Below are 26180 nucleotides of genomic sequence, written 5' to 3'. Positions count from 1 at the left end.
TATTTTGATTCAGTAATTTATTGAAATTACTACACAAACATACAATGAAGATACCATTCACAAACAGTTTTTTGTGTGCCATTTTTCAAAACGGTTCCTGTTTAGCTGCAAGCACCGGGGGGCAGCATCACACTCTGCAATTCCACAGTGTGTTCTGATTTTACAAACGCGCATTACTGAATATGCAGACGAACAAAGAGAGAAGTTGCAATACAACACATATATACCAGTATTATCGTAAGAAATAGACTTGCTCTTGGAGTTGGTCTGTTGAGCTCCAAGCTCTGCTTTTTCCTCAAACGTAGATACAGTATGCTAATATCGATATATATGCTTTTGTATGTCATTTTATCGTGGTTTACGGTTGGCGTTCTAGCACATGGCATCGCCCCTCCCCTGCCAAAGAATAATTATCGCCTTGTTTCAATTTGAATTCGCTCTCACCGAGTGAAACTCACATATTAATGAGTAAAGATTAAGAAATCGCAGTGGTCTTATTCATTTAATTTAAAAATTTTTAAAAGTAGTTATATTATATGTCAATAGGTGCATTGCGGGGTCAAGGTTCTAAGGCTTCTGTCAATATGTTCGTTGCATCTGTATGGTAAAATCTCACAAAGTGAATCATCCAAATAGAAAAGGAAAGTTGATCTGATCGTGTCGTAGTCGCCAGTGACGACACCGACTCCAGAGGGTTAACTACAAACAACTGCTGGAAACACTGAATATGCTGGATGCTATGTTATAACTTTGCCAAGATCATCATCATAAATATACATTTCCTGTATCACACCATGCAGAAACAACAGCCAGTTTCACAGAGTTTCTTGCACCAAGTTTTAAGCAGTTGGCTGTCAACACCATTTTCTTCAACCCAAGCCCATCTCCCAATGGACATATTGAACTACTAAATTATGCTTTCTTCTGTAATCATGCAACTATTGTTTTTTTGTGCAAATGTTATTATGTCTAACCTGTGTTGTGTCAATTGAATAATTGTGAGTTTTAAAAGCTTGCACTGGGCACCCTTGTAAAAGAGAATCTTTCTCAATGGGATTTCCCTCTTCAGATAAATAAACATTTCTAGTATCCTGTTTTTACAAACCAACCAGATTTCATTTTTGGAGCATTGTAGATGGTGGACCAGTGGCAAGATGATGTCTTTAATGAGAGCATAACCCATTAAGGTGCAGATAAAATTATCACATTTTAGTAATGGACAGAAAATGTTGAGCAATTTTTTTTTTAATTTACTTAGAATTTGTGGTAAAAGCTCCCTGTAAATTGCTAAACCTAGAGTAGGTCTTTGCTGTCTGTTTTGGGATAATCCAGCCTGGTACAGTGCATGAAAGATTTCTTTAATGAAAGCCATTTTCTCTCTGTTTGTTAGGAATGACTGATGATGAAATTCTCAGAGCAGAGATGGTCTCCCAGCTGTGCATGAATGACCGCACCCACAGCTCACTGCAGGATCTCATATCCTTCGCTGGCTTTTTACTTGCATGACAGGGCCCTTATATTTCTTTTGGATGAGTGTGCCTGTCTTAAGTGGTTCAAATGTTTTCCCTCAAGGTTTAGTTTTACGGTGGTTTCATGTTTCATTTGGTGCTTCTGCCTAGGGAGATCTGCCAGGCGGCGACCACCACCAGGTACAAGTACTTCGACAGTAGGGGGGCAGAAGTGCTCTTTTTCATCACCAGGTGCTTGCATTATCATTTTTGAGCTGAAAAGTTGGTTTTCCGGAAGTAAAAATACTGTACCAAAATACTTGCCAAAGGGAAACTGACATTTTAATCATGGTTATGTTTTATTTCGATTTATACACAACTCAGATAAAAAGTTTTAAACATGGATTTCTTTGTAAGGGGTGCAATTTCTGGCTCTTTCTCTCAGAATGCGGACAATCCTTAAGGAATATCCAGCTATAGCCAGTTTCAAATTCTGAACTGCCATCTGTTTCAAAATATAGCTTGAGCTGGTCAAACCATGTTGAGTATGGAACTGGGGGGTGTAATATGAAGTGAGATTACCGGGTTGGCAAGCTAACCTAAGTGCTAACCCTGGGTTTTCTGTACTACAAAGCTCAGTTACTTTAAATCGGGTTATATCACCGGGGGAACGTATGCTGCACGGCTAACCTGGTCCAGGGCAGTCACCTGGTTCATGTATGCTTCAAATAGTTAGAAACAAAGCCTTACGCTTTAATTAAATTAAGCTAATATTAGTTCCCATTAAAAAGAACAACAACTCATTGTTAACACAGTATGTGGGTGAAAATCGTTGTTGCCGTTAGGGGACAGAGAGGGAATTTTCCTTTTTTATTTTTTTATTTTTTTGAGCTCTTGGCTGCAAGCTGGTTTGATAATCTGACTGTCCCCAAGCTAACAAGCTTTTTTCGGGGGTTATTCACCCTCTTGGAAGCAAATCTTAACTTGGTAGTTGGTTTGCCTCCAGCATTAGCTAGGTAATTATAAACGGATTCCGGATAACATTTTGCATGTGCTACCTACCCAGTACAGCAATGCTAGTTGAATATAAACCATATTTATTCTGCATCCTTCTTGGCCAAATTAAGCATTTAGATAACGTTAGTATGTTAAGAGGCTTTTTACATTTTCCAGTCTCTACTAAGGTAATTAGCAAAGCTAAGTTAGCTGATTATATTGTTGATTTAACATTAGTACCCAATCATTTTCTTTGTGCAGTAGCATAGCGAGCTAAACTTATAAAGTTAGGAGGTGTTCATCTCTTCAGTTTTCTGCTAACTGTTCGGAGCCACCTCACGCTTTTTTCAATTCAATTCAATTTTATTTGTATAGCGCTTTTTACAAAGGGCCTTTGTCACAAAGCAGCTTTACAGAGAAACCGGCCCTGAAGAGTACGCCTAGGGCAGGGGTCGGCAACCCTGGTCCTAGAGAGCCGCAGGGTGTGCTGGCTTTCGTTGTTATTTGGCATTAATTGATCAATGAAATCCGTTGATTACACAGTTAACTCACCTCACCCGGTTTCTTGGGTCTGAATCGGTTGCTTATTTTAAGGTGGAGACGAAAGCCAGCACACCCTGCGGCTCTCCAGGACCAGGGTTGCCGACCCCTGGCCTAGGGCAACAGTGGCAAAGAAAAACTCCCTGGCAACAGGAAGAAACCTTGAGCAGAACCTGACTCAGTAGAGTAACCCATCTGCCGCTGGTTTGTAGAAAGAATGGTTTTAAACAGAAAACCAGATTAATAAAAGTACATAAATGTCCAATTATAAAGTCGAAGCAGAGATGAGGTTGAGCGATGGCAGGAACACCAATGGGTGGCACTGTCAGGCAAGGGGACAGGCTTGGTGCTACAGCTTGAATCAGCAGAGGCAGGAGGGAGTTGGGCTGGGCTTGAGCCCTGGGCCAGGAGGGGGTGCTCAGGAAAAGTTGGGCTAGTGCTCCGGGCAGGTACCCAGAGCGGGGAGAAGAGGACATTGTTAGGGGGTCCAGATGGTAATTGGTCAATCACAGCAGGAGAGAGAGAGGTGCCTGCGTGCGATAATGAGAACCCCGGCAGAATAAGGTAGTTTTTTCAACAGGTTTCACAGCCAGTGCGTTGCTGAGGGGGGGGAACCTGTTGGAAGCGTGAATGGGTTGTTGGTGGCTTAAGTTTTCGACTACATTCCCGGACTGTAATCGACCCGCCTTGCTGCAAAGGCTCTGCCGGGGTGCTACCTGGAGACAGACTAACTAGTGCACCCGGAACTGAGAAGGACTCTATGAACTTTTCACTATCTCGAATTTCGTATAAGGTACGGATGCGAGTTTCCAATTCAAAAATCTTCTCTGTCAGCCTAGCATTTAACCTACACTTATCACAGGTAAAGTTATCATTAACTGCAGAGAAGAAATGACTAAACATATCGCACACAGAGCAGGAGACAGCCCAAGAAGAAGAGGGAAGGACAGGGTGTGAGATGGGCGATACCGGCGAGCCGAAAACCACCATTAGAATTTGTAAATTACTTACGTTTTATCTGCCTGTAGTTGTTCCGTGTGCTTGTGGATGATATAGGACGTGGTGGGAACTTGGAGTGCCTTGTCGATGGTAGAGTAATCCAATGATTATTTTAAAAAATATAAGCGATGTTCAGCAGCTGCTTGGAGAAAAACGCGCCTCTGGTTTGAACAGGAAACGGCGTCAACAGGAAAATTCAGTTCAAGTGCAACCCTTTGATGGTCGTCCAAATTCGGATCTACTTTCCACTCTTTTTTTTTTTTAAGCTGTGTTTTCTGTGTCTCCATTTGTGCAGTAACTGCACATCAGAAGTAATTCTGATCAACAGACCATATTAATTTATTTGTAGCAGAATTCTTGCTTTGTATGTCAGTGACCACTGCCCCATTGCATTGATGACAGCTATTAAGGCTCGGTCACATGTTATCTGCAAAATAAATGATAAACATTTCTCTGAACCAAACATTCATTCATGATTTACTTTTGATATTGGCTGTGTTGCCTCCATTCCAGACCCGGCTGGAATGTTTTTAATACTATCACACAGAAGCATGCTCTGTTTAAGCAACAGAGGATACATAATCAATCAAATCCATGGTTTTCCACAGACTTTGCTGACAGACTTCACCAAAGAGGCAAGGCATGGTGACAACCCCCAGAATTGGTTTGCTTTCAGGCCACTTAGAAATAAATGTATCAATTTCATTAGACAAGTCAAATTAAACTATTACATTATTCAAAAGCAAAGGTGATCCATCTAAATTCTGGAGAGCTGTGAAATGTTTAAATCACTGTACTGCTTCATTACTACTTCAGTTTATCCAATCAGACTCTAGTATTGTTGGGGATAAACACAAAATTGGCAATGTTTTTAAGCATAATTGTATTTCAGGAGGCAGACTGTTTCAGCAAACTGAGCAAGCTGCTGGCCTATTACGGCTAGTGGCACCACCTTGGTTAACATCTTTAATTTTACGCTTGATCCTGGATAGATCCCAAGCACATGGAAAGCAGCATATGTTTTGCCATTATTTAAAGGAGGTGATGCTAGTGAGGTAAACAATTACCGTCCAACTATCCTGTTGAACAAAGATTGAACAAAGATTTTGGAATCTCTGGTAAATATTCAGCTACATACTTTTTTAACCACTAATAATACACCGAATCCTTTTCAATCTGGCTTCAGACATGGACACAGCACCATCTCTGCTACAACACTTGTAATAAATGACATGAGTGCACTCGACAGGAAACAGTTTTTCATAGCCCTGTTTATTGATCTTTCTAAAGCATTTGACTCTGTAAACCACCAAATTTTATTGGATAAATTGGACATCAATGCCCAAAACTTGTTTCCACGGTTACTTATCAGGCAGAAAGCAAGCAATTGTGGCAGATGGAAGTCCAACTTTCTGGAGATAAGGCATACCGCAAGGCTCCATACTTGGACCAATACTTTTTACAATATATAAATGAAATTGCAAGTAAAATCAGTAATTGTGAGGTGCATTATTATGCTGATGATGCAGTCCTATTTGAGTGTATATATTTTTCATGTGTGTATAAACCTTTCTATATTTGAAATATATGTGACTGTAGGATAATTCTCATGTATGCTTTGTTCAGGCACTGTATGTATAAGGTCTTGGATAATGCTTGTATGAATTTGTATGTTCTGCAGGGCTCTTCTGCAATAGAGACATTGGTCTCAGTAGGACAATCAGGGCTTAAATAAAGGTTTATATAAAAGGGAGTTGGTGATATACTTTATACTTGGTAAAACTGGTCATTGGGATTTTTCAGCTCACTACTGAGTTAGATCAGTTAGTTATATGATAGAACGCATTAGAAGTAATGGGCATAATTGGAATGCCACTCCGAGGGTGGGGAGAGGGTCTCGGCACGGTTAGTAGGATCGCTGTTTATAAAACTGCGCCGTGATTGCCTTGGAATCATGGTCATGGGCTGGAACAATGTGGGTTGGAGAAGGCATGTCATTTTACAGATCACTAGATATCACCGGGCCACTGAGGGATGAGGATATACATGGTGTATCATGAGCATGAGTAATTGGAATATATAGGGTACAATTGGCAACCAAATTGATTGAAAATTGGGAACAATTCATAAATTAAGCTTAGCAGTGACAAAGTGATCCAAACAAACTTGTATGTATTCCATTTCTCTGGTGTTTTTTTTTGGTGTAAGATCTTGCCTACTTAAATTGCAAATCCACCATGATCTTCTTTCTGTTGGCAACCTTCAATTGTCTTATCCCTGGTGGATAATAATCTTTGACAGAGGCGGAGGCGGAAACCTGGCAAATGAAATGTTATACAATTCAATTTTAATTGTGTAGTGCTTTTTCCAATGCACGATGGTCACAAAACAGCTTTACAAAGAGCCTAGGTCTGAGACCCCCACAGAGCAAGCCTAGGGCGACAGTGGCAAGGAAAAACTCCCTGACTAACAGGAAGAAACCTTGAGCAGAACCAAGCTCAGAGGGGGAGCCCATCTGCTTCTGGCCCGCAGTGGGCAAACAGTGAGTTTAACAATAGTGGTATGTGTAATATGTACATAAATGCAATTAAATTCATACATTCAATTATTAATTATACACATACAAAATTATGCAAATAATAATTATGCAAATTAAGAATATAGATGATTATCCAGGAAGGTGCGTTTTTGGCACAAGGAGGGAAGAAGTGGCAAGTTAGATGAAGCTGGGGTCAGATTATGTTGCTTGAGCTACAGCTCCAGGCTGGAGTTTCGAGCAGGGGAAGAGGACAGAAACAAAACAGTGATTAGTGGATTGTAAGTAGTAAAATTGAAAGGGAGAAGCAGGACAGCTGGAAAGGGGGGAAAGACGTGCTGTGTGTGATACCCTGGCAGAATAACACTATGGCAGCATATATAGGGGACCGGCACAGACATGAGGGCAACCCTAAGGTGATAAACGCCTAGATCCACTCAATACAGAGGGTCCATGCCATGATGTGGTGACAGCATTCTACCTGAGACTCTACTCCATGCCAGCACCAAGCTATGTTTTGGGCCATCCATTCCTTGGTCTTAGAGACAGGCTTCCATTTTCAGTAGTTTCACAATGGTGTCATGTTTGGCTGATGTGTATAGCTGAGTATCATCTACATAAGTTAATGGCATGGTTGCAGACAATGTTGCCAAGAGTTAACATGTAAGGATATAAGGAGAAGAGCAGAGGATCCTTGTGGTATTTCATATCTTTCATATCTCTTACTTTCATATCTTACTCATTGGTAGTATAAACAAATTGATTGTTCTGATAGATCCTGAACCAGGAGTTGAGTTTTGAGTTGGTCTGTGAGAATAAGATAATTGATAGTCTCAAAGGCTGCACTTAGGTCTAGATGCGCAAGTAAGGAGATACAGCCATTGTCAGAGGAGAGGAATGCTATTGTAGAAAGGAGTTGCTTTGTTGTCAACTTTTCAAAAATCTTTAAATGGAACGGGAGGTTCGAGAGGACTGTAATTAGATGGCTCATTTGGATTGATGTTCGGCTTCTTGAGGATAGGCTTCATATCTGCTACTTTGATGGACTGAGGTACATGCCCAGATGTTAGAGAGGCATTAAGCAATATTAGGATTAAGCAATGGTGTACCAATTGCGGGAAGCAGTTCTTTTAACAATCCTGCTGGTAAAGAGTCTACCAGACAGGTATTTTTAGATGAATTCATTAAGGAAGAGAATTTGAATTGAGAAATTGAATTCAATGGGAGTGAAATAATCTAGACATATAGCTGACCTAATAGATACAGTGGTGTGAAAAAGTGTTTGCCCCCTTCCAGAATATATATATTTTTTTTGCATGTTTGTCACACTTAAATGTTTCAGATCATCAAACAAATTTAAATATTAGTCAAAGACAACACAAGTAAACACAAAATGCAGTTTTTAAATGAAGGTTTTTATTATTAAGGGAGAAAAAAAATCCAAACCTACATGGCCCTGTGTGAAAAAGTGATTGCCCCCTAAACCTAATAACTGGTTGGGCCACCCTTAGCAGCAACAACTGCAATCAAGTGTTTGCGATAACTTGCAATGAGTCTCTTACAGCGCTGTGGAGGAATTTTGGCCCACTCATCTTTGCAGAATTGTTGTAATTCAGCCACATTGGAGGGTTTTCGAGCGTGAACCGCCTTTTTAAGGTCATGCCACAGCATCTCAATAGGATTCAGGTCAGGACTTTGACTAGGCCACTCAAAAGTCTTCATTTTGTTTTTCTTCAGCCATTGAGAGGTGGACTTGCTGGTGTGTTTTGGATCATTGTCCTGCTGCAGAACCCAAGTTCGTTTCAGCTTGAGGTCACAAACAGATGGCCGGACATTCTCCTTCAGGATTTTTTGGTAGACAGCAGAATTCATGGTTCCATTTATCACAGCAAGTCTTCCAGGTCCTGAAGCAGCAAAACAGCCCCAGACCTTCACACTACCACCACCATATTTTACTGTTGGTATGATGTTCTTTTTCTGAAATACGGTGTTACTTTTACGCCAGATGTAATGGGACACGCACCTTCCAAAAAGTTCAACTTTTGTCTCGTCAGACCACAGAGTATTTTCCCAAAGGTCTTGGGGATCATCAAGATGTTTTCTGGCAAAATTGAGATGAGCCTTAATATTCTTTTTGCTCAGCAGTGGTTTTCGTCTTGGAACTCTGCCATGCAGGCCATTTTTGTCAGGCAGGTCCTATTTAAGTGATTTCTTGATTGAGAACAGGTGTGGCAGTAATCAGGCCTTTGGTGTGGCTAGAGAAATTGAAATCAGGTTTGATAAACCACAGTTAAGTTATGTTTTAACAGGGGGGGCAATCACACAGGGCCATGTAGGTTTGGATTTTTTTTCTCCTAAAAACCTTCATTTAAAAACTGCATTTTGTGTTTACTTGTGTTGTCTTTGACTAATATTTAAATTTGTTTGATGATCTGAAACATTTAAGTGTGACAAACATGCAAAAAAATAAGAAATCAGGAAGGGGGCAAACTCTTTTTCACACCACTGTATATCCACTTTATCAGAGATTGGAGAGGCCATGCTGGAGGCAGAGGAAATATTTTGTTTTGTCTCTTATCTTTATGATTTTAGTGTTGAAGGAGTTCATAAAGTAATCACTACTATAAATAGGCAGCAGATGCATGGCTCTTTGTTAGACATTTGTCTGGTTTAAGCCAAGTTTCATCGGATGTCGAATTGAATCCGTGATTAATTAATTAATTAGCGCAGCTTAGGTGCAGCTAAATGTAAAGTTCTACATGTGGGGAAAAAACCCCCCTAAAAAACCATCAGACAGGATTACTTTATTGGTGATATAAAATTGGAAAGTGCTCAATTTGAAAAAGACTTGGGTACTAGTTGACCAAAGCCTTTCAGGTTCTAGTCAATGTGTGGTAGCAGTTTGATTCAGGCTTTTAAATTAATTAAAAGGATTAACAAAATGAGCTATAAAACGAAGAATCCTTTGACATTTGCTTTCTTTATTGCACCAAAGAAAGTTACATTAATTCCCTTATATGACTGGCTTTTCTCCGCGACCATGTTCTCTTTCATAATACACACACAACCAAAAGAGCCTGTAGGTTTGAATTTTCCACTGAAACCTTACAGACTTTTTTTAGAGGATCCCAAAGGAAGGAACAACCTGTGAGATCCCTTTCAGCTGAAAGACACCTTCCAGTGACACTGCCTTCCACAGCAGACAAAAGACGTTACCGCAGTCCGGAAGCAGGTGGACCAGTATGATACTTGGGTGCTGGTGATGGAATGCGATTTTTGTAGTTTCAATATAACACCTTGTTTGCAAGTTGCGGCTTTATTATAGCACATAGTAGCCTTGAAATTCATGGTTGGGATGTTAATGAATGTAATTAATTATGTCATAGAATAGCATTATATTTATAGGACAAAGGACCCTTTATGGTCCACTATTTTGAAAACACAGTGGAATATATATATATAAACATGCCTTAATTTCATTTTTAGGTGAAGTGCCCCTTTACATTTAGCTGAAGGTAAAAAAAAAAAAAAAAAGGTTATATGCTGTCGGTGATATGTACTTTGCAGGAGACTGCGTTTTTCCCTTAACAGAGCATTAACATTCCTGAGAACCCCAACCCCAAGAGCGGGAGAGTGCCAGGCAGCTGCAGTTTTGAAGACATGCTGTCGGTCGTCGCAGATTTCAAGGCCCCTGTGTTTGAGCCTGGGGGCTCCATGCAGCAGGGCATGTACACTCCTAAAAGTAAGCTCAATGGCCATGGCACCACTGGAGGACCATATTCATTAGAATATTTTGCTAGACTGTCCCAGTTTCATTTTGTGAAATAAACTCATAATTGCACTCATTGACAACTTTATTAGGTACGCCTATACACCAACTTGTTAATGCAAATGCCAAATCAGTTTTATTGTTACATTAATGGCATTTGGCAGATGCTTTTATCCAGAGCAACGTACAGTTGATTAGACTAAGGAGGAGACAGTCCTCCCCTGGAGCAATGCAGGGTTAAGGGCCTTGCTCAAGGGCCCAACGGCCATGCAGATCTAATTGTGGCTACACCGGGGATCAAACCACCGACCTTGTGGGTCCCAGTCATTAACCTTAACCACTACGCTACAGGCCACAACATCAGACCATTGTTCAGACCAAACATCAGAATGGGGAAGAAATGTCATCCAAGTGACCGTGGAATTGGTGTTGGTGACAGACAGGGTGGTTTGAGTATCTCATAAACTGCTGATCTCCTGGGATTTTCATGCACAACAGTCTCTAGAATGTACAGAGAATGGTGCAAAAAACATTCAGTGAGCAGCAGTTTGGTGGGTGAAAATACCTTAATGAGAGAGTACACAGGAGAATGTTCAAGCTGACAGGAACACAACAGTTACTCAAATAACCAAGCGGTGGTATGCAGAAGAGCATCTCTGAACACACATTGAATCTTGAAGTGGATGGGCTACAGCAGTAGAATCCACTCCTGTTAGCTAAGAAAAAAAGTTGCCTGTTCTGACAAATCTTGATTTCTGCTCTGACATATAGGTGATGGGAAGAAAATTTGGTGTAACCAACATAAATCCTTCAGTCCAACCTGCCTAGTTTCAACAGATGTTTTCTTGGCACTCATTTGGCTGTTAATACAAATTGAGCATTGTTTAAATGCCACAGTCTACCTGAGTATTCTTACTAATCATGTGCATCCCTTTATGATGAATGGTTCTGATAGCTACTCTGTGGAACATCTCAAGCTGGTTCCACAAACATGGCAATCGGTTCAGTGTACTCCAATGGCCTCCAGTCACCAGATCTCAATCCAACAGAGCACGTTTGGGATGTGATAGAACCGGAGATTTGCAGCATGAATGTGCAGCTGACAAATATGCACCCACTGTGTGATTCCATTATGTCATCATGGACCAGAATCTTTAACAAATGTTTTCAGCACCCTGTCAAATTCATGCCACGAAGAATTCAGGCTGTTCTGGGGGAAAATAGTCCTACCTAGTACTAGAAAGGTGTACCTAATGAAGTGGTAACTGAGTGTGTATATATATATTTTTTTTACAGTGAACACATACATACATACATATACATACACACACACACACACACACACACACACACCGATGGACCACATTAAAATGACCTTTTTACCGTTTTTAATCATGATTTCATGAACTGTATAAACCTGTCTATAAACACTTAAGATTTCATTATTTGATATGATTTTTTTTTTTTTAAGAAAAAAAAAAGAAAAAATTGGTCCTGGTCCTTATCTTTGTTGTACGGGTAGCAATTGAAATTTTACTTCCCTCTAGGGTCTTTCAGCGCACTTATCCCTGGTTATGGGTATGCACTTTGTTGTACGTCGCTCTGGATAAGATGCCAAATGCCAATAATGTAATGTAATATGTGTACTTGTAAAAGCGGATAATCATAACTGAATTGCATTCATAAGTTAAATTGTTAAATGAAAATGGAAATCTTGTAAGCTCTTTGGGAGGGAGGGGTCCATTGTTTTGTTATATATATCTTGGTATGTACTGGTGTTCATGATCATGTCTTAATAGATGCTCCAGGTCCTGTAGACCACCCGCCATATTTAAAAATGCATGGGATCTGTTCCTACATACATTTCACCACATGCAGTACCATGTAATTCCAATGGAGGGAAGATGGGTGAAACTGATATAGGATTAGATGCATTGCCATGTATTTTAAAATATATTGTTCTTTTTAAATATGAAAAATTCTACCGGTCCTGGATCATCTGTTAAGACAGATGCCAGTCCTGAAATGTACAGTATGAATACAGTGGGCTCTAGATTTTTGGCACCCTTAATTAAAATGAAGGAAAAGGTTGCATTTTTGTCATAACACAGATATGTTCTGTTATGTTCAAACATATTGGAAAATATATTTATATACTTTTCCTATATTTTCTTATATACTTTTATTTCAATACATTTATTCTCATGTTTCAATGTTTTTTAACAAGTAATCTTATTTTCTTCTGAAAAGCATAGGTATTAAAATTATTGGCACCCCTAACAATTATTGTAAATAAAATCAAACAAACTTAAATTGGCTATACAATTTTACTTAATATTTTTCCTTTAGACTGAGATTAGCTTGGTAAATGGTTGCCATTTATATAGCGCGTTTATCCAAAGTCCTGTACAATTGATGCTTCTCATTAACCCATTCATACACACACTCCCACACCCACAGCAATTGGCTGCCATGCAAGGAACCAACCTGTTGCACTAGGGTATAAAGATGACATAAAATAAAACATGCGTGCAAAATCCTTTTGTTGTCTATCCACATGGGAAAAGCCAAATAACTTTCAATTCAAAATAGAGAGAAGCTCATTGACTGCCACAAGTCTGGTAATGGGTAGAAGAAAACATACTTGATTAAACATGCCAGTTAGCACTGTGAAGGCAATAATAATAATAAAAAATGAAACATTGAATACAATCTTGCCCTGAAGATTGAGTGAGGCAAGGACCCAAGGATCACAGTTCAAGAATTGCAGATGCAGGTTGCATCCTGGGGTCACCAAGTCTCAAAAACAACCATAAGATGCCATGCTATGATGCTATGGTCAGCTGAGACCAAAATGTAACTTTTTGGCCATAAACACCATCAGTATGTTTGGCGGAAAAAAGAGGAATGCATACAAGGTGAAGAACCTCGTACCTACAGTCAAATATGGAGCTTGGTCATTTTTGTTTTGGGAATGTTTGGCTGCTAGTGGTCCAGGGGTACTAATTAAGATCAGTGGCATAATGAATTCCACAAAGTACCAGGAAAGTTTGGCGGAAAAACTGGTAAGAAGCTGGGACTTGGGCATAGGTCGACTTTCCAGCAGGACAATGACCCAAAATATCCACATGGAAATGGTTGAGTAAAAATAACATCCATATTCTGCATGGCCTTCAATAGAGGGCAGTCCATAAGCACAAGCCCAAGTATATCAATGATCTTGAAGATTTCTGAATGGAGGAATTGGTCAAAAATTCCTCCAAATGTTTTCTCTAACCTAATCATAAATGATAGGAAAAGAGTCACTATGGTCATCTTTCCCAGGGGTGAAAAGTTCATTGTCAAACCAGTTTTTTTAGGGAATTATTCCCCCCCCCCCCCCCCCCAGCACATACACATATCTCATCAGCTATTTCAGTTAGGAATGCCCTTTCACCAACCAAATGGGGGAAGTCTCTAGGCTGCATTCCGCACCCAGATTCTCTCTGAAAATTGCACCAAATGTCAACAACTTGTCAGACATTCTACCATTGTTATGTAAAGTTTATTTTTATTTTTTTCAGCTGAAGTCTGGGAGAAGGAATTTGATCCCATCATGGTCATTCTTAGGACAGTGTACCGCCGAGATGTCCAGTCAGCGATGGACAGATACTCAGCATTGTGAGTGTTTAGTTACTTCAAGAGCTCCTGACGCTTTTGCTGTTTCTGTGTTACAGTGTTCATTCAAACTCTGTCAGATTAGTGTCACACTGGCTCCTCAAGATGGTGATACAAGCATTGCATATTAATTCAGTATACAATTATTTCAGTATTGAACACAATCTAAGAGATATCAAAAGATGAATGTGAATTTTGAGGTGAGGCAAAGTTTTTCTAAAAAGCCAGGAAGAAGGAGAAAACAAATTAAACCAAGAATAAATAAAAAAACATACAGACATCACAACAAAAAAACCCACTATCGACTATTCCTAAGTGCAACCAGAAAGTCGTAATGACAAGATACTCCAGAACCAATATAGAATCACCATATGATGGGGGGGGGGGGGGGGGGGGGGGGTGAACAATGATAGTATTAGTTAAAACATGAACAGTTTGTCTCAAAATAAGACAAAACATTATCGAACATCGAAACGATTATTCCAGTCAGATGAAAATGAAAGCTCATTTACCAATTATTTTTTTGACGTGAGGGATAGGGAGCGTTGGGTAGAGTCCCTTAGTTGATTTGACTCCTATATGGGTTAAAGAACTGTTGTGGTTGGTTAGGATATTTGAAATGTGTACATTGAAAACTAAGTTGCAGCCAGTGACTATGTCTCAATATTGACAGGATACCATTTCAGGGAATCACACATTGTACAGTGATGAGTAAACAAAAGAACAACCAAGGACAAATCTACAAAGTCTGTTATAGGCTGCATTGAAGGGAAGGAGATTAGATTTTGATGCATTTTGATGAACATCAGCATAGTCCAAAATTGGTAAAAAGACTAGTTTCTAATCCTAGAGTTTCTTTCTTGCAAAAACGTTATAGAACACCCAGACAAAAGTTAATTTTATGTATGCAATGTGACGTTTGAATGTAAACTCAGTCAAGCCATAAGTCCAGGTATATTAGTGTGCAAAAATTGTGGGCACCCCTGGTCTAAAAGTCTTGAACAGTTAATATCTAAGTGAACAGAAGCGAACCTGACCTCTAAATGGTACAACATTAAACATGACACATTTCTTCACATTTTAAAGGAAGATTACTTTTTATTTACATTTTTTACAGTTTCAGTCTTTAATTTTTTGCTTTTACAATTTTCCCCTATTCTTCCTGGCAGAACAGCTCAGAAATATTATTCAGCATGTTTGAGATCACTCTGAGGAATGTGGTGGCCATTCCAAAACCTTCATCCGCCTTTCCTGGTGGTACTTTATGGTTCATTTCCCGGTATGCTTTGGATTGTTGTCTTGCTTTAGAAGGCTAGTGTTCAGCCCTGGAATTATACTCACCTGTCTCATTGAAGCCCTAATTAGTACATCACCTGGGTCTTTTTGAAAAGTAACAAGGAATAGTGCGGTGGCACAAAGCTGGCCCTGCCAAAAAGCCGAGTTTGGTAGCTATGCAATTTGTATATTTTATTATTATGAGACGGACCAATTCCCGATTCAAAATGTGATATTGGACGAGACATTCTGACAAAATCAACTCTGCATTGTAACGTTTCCCTTAATGCATTGAAAACAAACACGTTATCATTAACACTGATGATAATAAAGCTGGGGTTTTCACACCTCTGTCTAATTAATGTCTGTGGTCACTGAAATTTTAGAATAGGTGAGCTGCTTTTTGTAAGAATGAGTTTATCAAGTTGGTGGCTAGCTGAGGGTATTCATTGGGCAAAAGCCTGATTGGGACAGTGAGCTCTTGAGTTTCGGTCAACCCTTATTGTAACGCCCGATTTCAAAAGTTTCGAAGTTCCTGTTTCTACAGACATGTGTTGAGATGCAAGGGCTGGGCATCACATATAGCATTATCAATAATGGGGAAAACAGTCACAGGAGTGAAAATACACAATCATACATGCATGACTGCAGTAAGACACTTTGAAAATGACAACCTTAAAAACCGAATTATAATGCAAATTGTCAGGATAAATCTTTAATTTTAATTTTAAACATTGCTCTTTCTTTTACCTGTAGACTTTGTTCATAGAAAATTGATAGTGCGTATTCCAGGAGATTGGATGTGTTGTAACTGCACATTCAATGATGATGAGTGATATATGCAAAAAAATAGGTCTAACCTTGCAAAACATTATGGAATTATTTGCAGGGTGAAATTTTCAATCAATCTGTTCACAGGATATAGGCTACCGAAAGCACTAACACCAACCGTTCTGTTTGTATTTCTATAGCTATTTTACGATACCACTGTTTTAGCAACAGCGGTTGATTATTTTGTTAGGTGGAGTGACCTCACCCTCGAACGTAGACTCGGGGGGGAAGCGGCCGCTTCCACGAGACGCTAACGTCTGTTCAATGGTAACTTTTCTCCTGAGGAATGTGCTTTATGGTTGGTATCATGGTTGCTTATTGGCTATCCCAGACACTGAAACACTTTGATTCGTGTGAATTGGACCAATAATTATATTATGAAAATGGAAGGAATTAAGACTTTACACACAACACAAAAACCAAAGCTGATCTGGAAGTTATTTCTTTATTTATTTGTCATAAATATATATAAAATATAGTGTTTGTAAGTGCCAATTTCATATTTCATATGTCTTGCTTTTAATATATTTTACATCTGATACATGATTATTTCTTCTAGTCTAGCTGTTAAAAATGTACAATATTTACATTGCATTGCGGCATACTACACTGCTCAAAAAAATGAAGGGAACACTCATCAGATCTTGATGAACGATTTATTCAAGTTGAAAATCTTTACTGGTCTACATTGTATAATTTGTTGAGAACAAAATGATGTAACAACGGTCAAAGAAACCAAAATGATCAATCCAATGAGGGCTGGATTCAAAATCACACCGAAAATCGAAAAAGTAAAAAAATTTTATCACAGGCTGATCCAACTTGTGTGAATTTTATCACCGCAACTCATAATGTGACTCAGTAGTGTGTATGGCCTATACACACATATGTGTGCCTGCCAATTCTGGTGGTCTCTCGCGAATTTCAATCGAGCTGCACGGTACAGGGCTGTGTGCACAGGTCCCACTAGAGGACGTCGGGCCCTTATGCCACCCTCATGGAGTCTGTTTCTGACAGTTTGGTCAGAAACATGCATACCAGTAGCCTGCTGGAGGTCATTTTGTAGGGCTCTGGCAGTGCTCCTCCTGTTCCTTCTCGCACAAAGGAGCAGATACTGGTCCTGCTGCTGGGTTGATGCCCTTCTACGGCCCTGTCCAGCTCTCCTTGTGTAACGGCCGGTCTCCTGGCCATAAAAATGTGGACATGGACCAAAAAAGAAAAAGGTATAATTCTTGTAGAAAATATTTAACTGGTGTACTCTAAGACCTAAAAGATCTAAAAGTTACTGGACATGATAGATTTGATCCAAGAGGCCACTAATATTTTTCATTTGGCCCCCACAAAGTGCCAGTTACGTCATCACAAACGATGGAATTGCCCATATATTTGAAAGGTCCTTAGCAACACACGGTATGATTTATTTATTTTTTATTATTATTATTATTATTTTGGGATTATTTTTCATCCATTTATTTTATTGCATAGGCTTCCATCATGATTTTTAGTGCCTTTCATAATTCTCTTACTAGAGGTTATGGGTAAATTATCCAGCAAGCAAAAGCCCAAACCCTGGGGTTGAAATATGTAACATCAGTCACATAATTTATTAGAAGTTATTGAAAAGAATCAGAATTTAATTAAAGCTCTATATACAAAGACCTAAATCAATAAATACGACCTCATCTGAATTTTAGTTGAAATGGAGATTGTTTTCGAATAGTGACATGAAAACATTTATTTTGATAGCTTAGATACATTTCCGATGTTTAAATTCTGTCATTCTATCTGTTCATACTGCTTTTTCTCCTGCTGTTTATAATTATTATGTGTTCTACTCCAACTTACATGTACTTAAATTCATTTTTAGTTCTAAGTATTACTAAGTATTAACTACGTGTTGCACATTGGTACTTCTGAGTTTTCAGCATGCCACCAGATTCAACCCCATCCGTCATGTGGGCGAGTGCTCACATTTGCCACCTGGTGGTTGTGCGAAAAAAAAAAGCCTCTCTGTGCGGAGTTTGCACGTTCTCCCCGTGTCTGTGTGGGTTGGAGATTGGAGAATCTAAATTGCCCGTAGGTATGAGTGTGTGAGTGAATGGTGTGTGTGCCCTGGACTGGCGACCTGTCCAGGGTGTATTCCTGCCTTTCGCCCAATGTATGCTGGGATAGGATAATGAATTAATGAATTAATTGTTTAGGACAGACATTCTTTATAATAATTTCATTTAGCATTACAGGTTTCAGTTTTGCTGAGATTTTTCAGTTGTCTATAAGTTTCCCAATCGGCATGATCTTAAATGTAGCCCAGGCTTTCTCCCTCTGCCTAAAAAGGCTTATGAGTTCAGGGCTGATCAGGGTAGATGTCTTGCATTTACCTTTGAGTTTTTCTATGGAGCGTCTTTCTCTACCACTTTAATGAACTCTGTGTACAAAAAGTCCCAATCTTGAACATTGGAAATTAATGAATACCTTTGCCAATAAATCTAAATTCTGTTTTATTGTCTAGTTTTGATTAATTTTGGTGACAATTTGCCACACACAGTAAATGACTGATCACTAAATGAGTAAACACCAGCTTTTAAATATCTATCCGGGTGAGAAACCAGTATCCAGTCTAACAGATATTGATATGGACAGGAATGATTGACAGGAATGATTTGAGTAGGCACATTCATGACTGAGTTAAGTTGATGTTTCCAAATATACTTTTATCTTTGGTCGAAGACTTATCTAACCAGTTTGTATCGAAATAACCTAACATTATTCGTTATTTTCTACAAGCAATGGAGTTGATTGTAGAGTTAAACCTGCAAGTTATTAGGTATACCTGTATACCAGCTTGTTAATGCAAATATTGAATCATATGCAGCAGCAGCTAAATCCATAAAAGCATTCAGCCGTGGTCAAAAGGTTTTCTTCATACCAAATGTCAGAATGGGGAAGAAATGTGATCTCAGTGACTTTGACCGTGGAATGATTGTTGGTGCCAGACAGGGTGGTTTGAGTATCTCAGAAATTACTGATCATCTGGGATTTTCATGCTCAAGACTCTAGAGTTTGCAGAGAATGGTGGGAAACACAAAAAAATATCCTGTGAGCAGCAGTTCTCTGGGGAAAAAAAGTCTTGTTAATGAGGGATGTCAGTGGAGACTGCTCAAAGCTGACAGGAAGGTGACAGTAATGCAAATATGACCACACATTACAATAGTGGTATGCAGTAGAGCGTCTCTAAAGGCGAGCATTGCTGGGCTGAATGGCCTGTTCTCACCATTACCTTATGGTAAATGGCAGGCATTTATATAGCGCCTTTATCCAAAGCGCTGTACAATTGATGCTTCTCCATTCACCCATTCATACACACACTCACACACCGACGGCGATTGTCTGCCATGCAAGGCCCCGACCAGCATTTGGGGGTTAGGTGTCTTGCTCAGGGACACTTCAACACAGCCCGGGCGGGGGATCGAACCGGCAACCCTCCGAATGCCAGACGACTGCTCTTACTGCCTGAGCCATGTCGCCCCCCCATGTTATGAACACACAACATGTCAAACCTCTTAAGTCGATAGGCTACAGCAGCAGAAGACCAATAAGAGAGAGAGAGTGTGTGTGTGTGTGTATGTGTGAGTGTGAGAGTATGTATGTGTGTGAGTGTGAGAGTATGTATGTGTGTGTGTGTGTGAGTGAGCAAGGGAGTGTGTGTGTGTGAGAGTAATGGGTCTAAAGCACTTATCACACCAAACTCTGCATCTATAGACTCTTTGCCTGATGAAATCTCCAAAAAGTGAAAAATATAATTCTATAAATATATAAATAAAGTGCTCACTGAGTGTATGTTTCCAATTGTTATACGTTTAGTCTCATGAATAGTATAAAATATTAGTAATATTTATTATCATTCTTAATTATCTTAATTATTAACTATCATTGTGTGGCTTTTCATTTTTAGATCTTGTCTTAGAAGTGCGTACCTCATGTCTGGAAAGAAATGCAATTCTATTTCAAATGTAGCTTTTCTTGCTTGTTTGGTGGTTACATTCAAAGTATCGCTAACACGTAGGCCTAGGTGTTTCAACATTTTAAGAAGAAGAAATTGTGGTGTGATTTGTTGTCAAGAAACATAATATGCTGCCATTTTCTGTTCAATTTGCGAGTGCTGGATGTACTGAATTTTTATGGGGGTTGAAGTATGATTAATTGATTCCCTGAATAAATGTTACAACACAATCATTGAATTGCTTTTGTAGCAAATTTATATTGGTATTTACATTGATAGAATTGGAAAAAAGTATTTGGTTCTGCAAATTATTTAGCAAATTAATGTTTCACTTCTTCTTTAAAGTCCCTTTGAGTTACTCTATTATTCAATATCTAACCTTGATGTGGTGTGACTGAATATAAAAGGTTAAAAAACTTGCCAGAGGCAAGAATGCCGGAAATGAACAGTGTATTGACAGTTGTGGCATATGGGATAATGTAATTGCAATGTAACTGTAGTGCTTTTGTCTGACTCGCAGCCTGAAACTCTCTGGGATCCATTCAGGAAATCCATGGCCACCCTATAAGGAAAGGACCCCTCTGCATCCATGCTACAGAGGCCTTGTCAAACTACTGCACTGCAAGACATTGCATATTGTTATTTTCACCCTCCTCTACAAGGTACATTTCTTAAGTGTTGGCTTTATTTTATCTTGACAAATGTCTGATTAATTGTAACTATTATTTTGTGTCATATTTGTCTACTTAAACAATGGTGAAACTATTGTAAGCGTGAAACCAGGTATGTTGGCAGAGTAAATGGAGTGCATTGTATTCCATTTCCCAGACCATAGTTTAATGAAGGAAATTACAAATCTTGATTAGATTTATCTTGATTAGATTTTGCAGATCACTATACCACTAGCTCAATCTTAGCAAACTTTGTCCAGTTTGATTGATCTATTAAAAAAAAGAATCCAAATGGGACCAGTGTGGGTGCAGGTTTTGATTTAGCCCAGCACTATGACATGTCAATGAATTAAGTAATCATGGTCTTCAATCAAGACATTGATAAGCAGATTCAGGTATCTTAGTGCTGCACAAACTTGGATCTTTTTCAATAAGAATGGAGACCTTTGTTGTATTTTCAAACAGTGCAATTACAGTTGTAATTACATAAACACAATAAAAGCAACATACAGCATATCAGAAAAAAACCTTTTTGGGTGTTGGAGAATACATTTATTTATTTGTGTTCAGCTGAATATCATTTTGCAGATTTCAATGGACCATCCAAATATGTCAGAACATGTGCTCTGCATGGTGCTGTACCTGATCGAGCTGGGTCTGGACAACCCTGAGCAGGAAGAGAGTGAAGACAAGGTACAGTTTGATGTGGGCTCTCCTTGGGCCATACAGCTGTCCTTACCCAACAGCAATGAAATGCATTGCAGGCCTGTCTGTGTGTAGGTCTGACTTTTAACAGGCAATATTTTATGTTCGTTCGTTCGTTCGCAGTGTGCTATGTTAATGTGATGAGTATCACAGAGCCTTGACTTGAGACTTGAAAAGTGAGCAAGGCCCTTAACCCCACATTGCCCCAATCATTGTCCCCTGTTCAGTCTAATCTTTGGATAAAAGTGTCAGCTAAATAACATATCAGGGTTGCCGGTTCGATCCCACCCTGGGTGTGTTGAAGTGTCCCTGAGAAAGACATGCTTTAAATGCTTAAATTATGTGTGTAGGCATTTTTTAAATCACCGTTGGTGTACCCGTTTCCTAAATATGGGGCAAAACCTCTAAGGCAAACCTGTCGGGTGACGTCACTGGTTTATGGGTGCCCACCCATCCAGGCGATCACATGACACTCCCACTAAAATATGGTAAGATTAGCATAAACGTATCACGTAACTTAACTTGGCTTGCTGGAGCGATATGGCGGACAGCTCTGACTTTGCCGAGTTTACAATCAATTTCCCATAGACACTGCTAAATAACACAAGGCGCAGTCAATGACCCATAGACATTACCAGATGCTGGGTATCTTCCCTGCAGGCCTCTTCAGCTCCTGCTTTTTTGGTGGTGATTTGCCTTCAGTCTGGTCTTCAGACTGCATGCTCAATTGGATGGAGGTCAGTTGATTGACTTGGCCTGTAAAGAACATTTCACATTTCACCATGTTTGACAAATTGACAGTTGAGATGGTATGAGCTGTTACTTTTTTTCCCAAAAATTTCCCTCTTTCAATTTTCTGGTACAGGCTGATCTTAATCTCATTTGTCCATAACAGAAGTTTGATATATATATATATATTTTATGTACATTTTTGTACAAAACTTTAACCTGGCCATTCCATTCTTGAGGCTTGCCGGAGGAGAACCCACTAAGGTTATGCTGGTGTAGTCTTCTTTTGATAGTCGTCTTTGACGCATCTACGCCAACATCCTGGAGAGTATTCTTGATCTCTGTTGAACAGTTATAAAGGGATTTTTATTCTGACACCCACTACACTGGTCCGCCATGGTCTCCAGTCCGTTCCAATGTGCAGTTGATTTTGACTCATCTAATTTTTTGGCAATGTCTCCGATTTACTTATTCAGATTTTTCAGCCCAATGATGGCCTGCTTTACTGGCATTGGCACTTCTTTGGTCCTCATGTTGAGAGGCCGCAACAATAGACTCAAATGCAGTACTGGTTGAATCAACTCTCTCCCTTTTGTTTGCTCTTTTATGCATGAACTAGAGATTAAATTTAACACACCTGTCCAAGAAACATTTGAACAGCCAATTGTCCAATAACGTTTGGCCCCCTCATATTATAATATTTTTAACAACGGCTGCAATTCCTAAACTGTTCACCCAATACTGATGTAAGAAAATCTAAAGGTCTGCACTTTAACTTCATAGTCATTTTTGTGCTGGAGCACAGAGCTAAAACTAAAACAAAAAATGTGTAAGATTGAAAGTCACTTTTGCTTGCTGGTTAGCTTGATAGCTAGTAATATCACTGCCACCCACAGTGGGCTGAGCATGATAATTATCTAGTTATAGGGGCATAACCACTCTTTCAATATGCAATAGCTGGAAAAAAGTATGACTTTGGTTACATAATGGGATGTAGATGATGATATTGGTTGATGTAGCCAGCATGATAGGTCCTGGTCGGCCTGACATGACTTGTCTGTTTAACTCAGGAACCTTGTATTGAAGAGCATTGTCATGACAGTTGGTTCCCTGGCACCAGCCTGCTTTCCAACCTGCATCACATCATCAACTTTGTGAGGGTGAGGGTGCCTGAGACCACCCCGGCGGTGAAGAGGGAGCCCCCTCCGAGCACCAGTGCAGACTCCTCCAACTTCAGACAGGTTAGATTTCCTGTTCTGCCTTCTGTGCGTTTATTGAGCGGGCAAAAAATATTGCACCACTTTCTGAACTGTTTCTACACAGCTTCTATTAATTTTGTTTACATAGGTTTTATACCTTGTGAATTTGTTCACAAAATTTCCTTGACATTAAACAAAGAAACTGTTTGCTCTCGTCTGTGTGCTTCTCTGAAGCATGCAATATCAGCCACTGCACCTTATCTGTAAGTCAGACTTGCACAGATGGGAGTTGGAGGAAGACAATTTGGGGTCAATTTTCTGAAGGTTTGTATGGACAAAATGTGACCTGTTCTATCATAATCAGTTGTAAGTCGCGAAGACTTTTATGTAAGTGTTTCATTATCTCATTATCTTAATTCCAAATTCTGAGTAAAAATATAGTTTTTAAGCTTTTAAATGCAAGATGTAAAAGTGAAAGTTACACCGTTGTGCATTGTTTGGAGGCTATCGAGCTTGTCACTGTTCATCAAGAGTTCATTACATTACATTACATTATTGGCATTTGGCAGACGGTCTTATCCAGAGCGACGTACAACAAAGTGCATACCCATAACCAGGGCTAAGTGTGCAGAAAGACGCTAGAGGGAAGTACAATTTCAATTGCTACCCGTACCACAAAGATAAGGACCAGGGCCTATTTTTCTTTTTTTTTTTTTTAAACAACAAATGAACAAACAACAAAGCAAAAGTGACCAAACTTAACTATCCAAATACTGCTTACCAAGCCAACTAAACATACCAAAACACAAAGTAAATCACAAAGACAACAATTAAGGATCACAGGGAGGTAGGGAGGGATGGGGAGAGGTGCTGCTTGAAGAGGTGCGTCTTCAGTTTGCGTTTGAAGGTGGGGAGAGATTGTACAGTTCTGACCTCAACGGGGAGTTCATTCCACCACCGTGGAGCCAGAACAGACAGTAGTCGTGAGCGTGAGGTGGAGGTTCGGAGAGGGGGAGGTGCCAAGCGGCCTGTGGAGGCTGAACGAAGAGGTCTGGCAGGGGTGTAGGGTCTGATGATTTTTTGTAGGTAAGCTGGGGAAGACCCCTTAACTGCTTGGAAGGCTAGCACCAATGTTTTGAATTTGATGCGAGCCATGACAGGCAGCCAGTGGAGGGAAGTAAGCAGGGGGGTGACGTGTGAGTATTTGGGAAGGTTTTAGACCAGACGAGCTGCTGCATTCTGGATAAGTTGGACGGGTCTGATGGCGGACGCTGGGAGGCCAGCCAAGAGGGAATTGCAGTAGTCCAGGCGGGACAGAACCATCGCTTGGACCAGGAGCTGGGTCGAGTAGGGGGTGAGAAAGGGGCGGATTCTCCGTATGTTGTATAGGAAGAACCTGCATGACCGGGTCACCAATGTTCTCGGAAAGGGACAGTCTGCTGTCCATCACCACGCCGAGGTTCCTTGCACTGGGTGATGGCGTGAGTGTGGTATCCCCGAGGGAAATGGAGAGATCCAGGTGGGGAGAGGTATTAGCAGTAATGAATATCATTTCAGTCTTGCCTGGGTTGAGCTTTAGATAGTGGTTATCCATCCAGCTCTGGATGTCACTCAGGCAAGCAGAGATACGGGCAGAAACCTGTGTATCAGATGGTGGGAACGAGATGAAGAGTTGGGTATCATCCGCATAGCAGTGGTAGGATAGCCCATGTGCAGTGATCACAGGGCCAAGGGAACGAGTGTAAAGAGAAAAGAGAAGCGGGCCTAGGACTGAGCCCTGGGGAACTCCTGTGGCAAGGGGCCGAGGTGTCGATACCGTACCAGCCCAGGCAACCTGGAAGGAGCGACCAAAGAGGTAGGACTCAATCCAGTCCAGGGCTGTGCTACAGATGCCCGTTGCTGACAGGGCGGACAGGAGGACGGAGTGATCCACAGTGTCGAAGGCAGCAGAGAGATCTAGAAGAATGAGGACAGAGGAGAGGGAGGCTGCTCGTGCGGCATGGAGCGACTCACTGACGGAGAGGAGCGCGGTCTCTGTCGAGTGGCCCGATCTGAAGCCAGACTGATGGGGGTCTAGCAGGTTGTTGTTAGAAAAGAAAGAAGAAAGTTGAGTAGAAGCAGCTCGTTCTATGGTTTTAGAAAGAAAAGGAAGAAGAGATACCGGGCGGTAGTTCAGGATGATGGAGGGATCCAGGGTAGGCTTTTTTAGCAATGATGTGGTGTGGGCCCTCTTGAAGGATGCTGGAAAACAGCCGGAAGACAGGGAGGAGTTGACAAGGGAGGTGACAAATGGGAGAATGTCTGGTGTGATAGTCTGGAGAAGAGAAGAGGGGATAGAGTCAAGGGCACAGGTTGTAGGGCGGTGGGAGAGCAGGAGTTGAGAAACATCAGAGTCTGTTAGGGGGGAGAAAGTGGAAAAGGAAGGGATGGGCCTAGAGGGGGGGAAGGGCACAGTAAGGGGGGTGGTGGTTGTAAAGGATCTGCGGATGACTGTGACCTTCTCATCGAAAAAGTCAGCAAAGTCATCAGCAGCGAAGGAGGACTGAGGTGGAGGAGGCGGTGCGTTGAGGAGAGAGGAGAAAATGGAGAACAGTTTCCGGGGGTTAGAAGCGGAGTTCTGAATTTGTGTCTGATCGTATTTTGCTTTGGCGGCAGTGACAGCAGAAGAGAATGCCGCCAGGAGAGACTGGTAAAATGTGAGGGCTGAAGGGTCTCTGGATTTTCCCCATTTCCTCTCCGCTGCGCAGAGGCTGCTCCTGGAGGTACGGAGGGTGTCAGATATCCAAGGACTGGGAGGGGATGTGCGAGGTGGCTTTGAGACAGGG

At 40.5% G+C, this 26180-nt stretch overlaps 1 protein-coding gene across 6 annotated transcripts in view; it reads left to right on the top strand.

Moving 5' to 3' along the window:
* Window positions 1–26180, top strand: part of ubr3 (ubiquitin protein ligase E3 component n-recognin 3) — a 245906-nt gene that overhangs the window by 91746 nt on the left and 127980 nt on the right. For 4 of the 6 annotated variants that reach the window (XM_061235073.1, XM_061235078.1, XM_061235077.1 and 1 more), the window contains 6 exons: window positions 1391–1478; window positions 10122–10261; window positions 13852–13948; window positions 20572–20713; window positions 21293–21415; window positions 23227–23397. In XM_061235073.1, coding sequence (XP_061091057.1) covers window positions 1391–1478; window positions 10122–10261; window positions 13852–13948; window positions 20572–20713; window positions 21293–21415; window positions 23227–23397 — 761 coding nt within the window. The remainder of the gene's footprint in view (window positions 1–1390; window positions 1479–10121; window positions 10262–13851; window positions 13949–20571; window positions 20714–21292; window positions 21416–23226; window positions 23398–26180) is intronic. The other 2 variants (XM_061235075.1, XM_061235076.1) reach the window with 2 other exon arrangements.

Source organism: Conger conger, chromosome 3 (assembly GCF_963514075.1).
Source record: "Conger conger chromosome 3, fConCon1.1, whole genome shotgun sequence".
NCBI lineage: Eukaryota > Metazoa > Chordata > Actinopteri > Anguilliformes > Congridae > Conger > Conger conger.
Note: the sequence above shows the minus strand (reverse complement) of the source record. Positions and strands in the feature narration are given on the sequence as shown.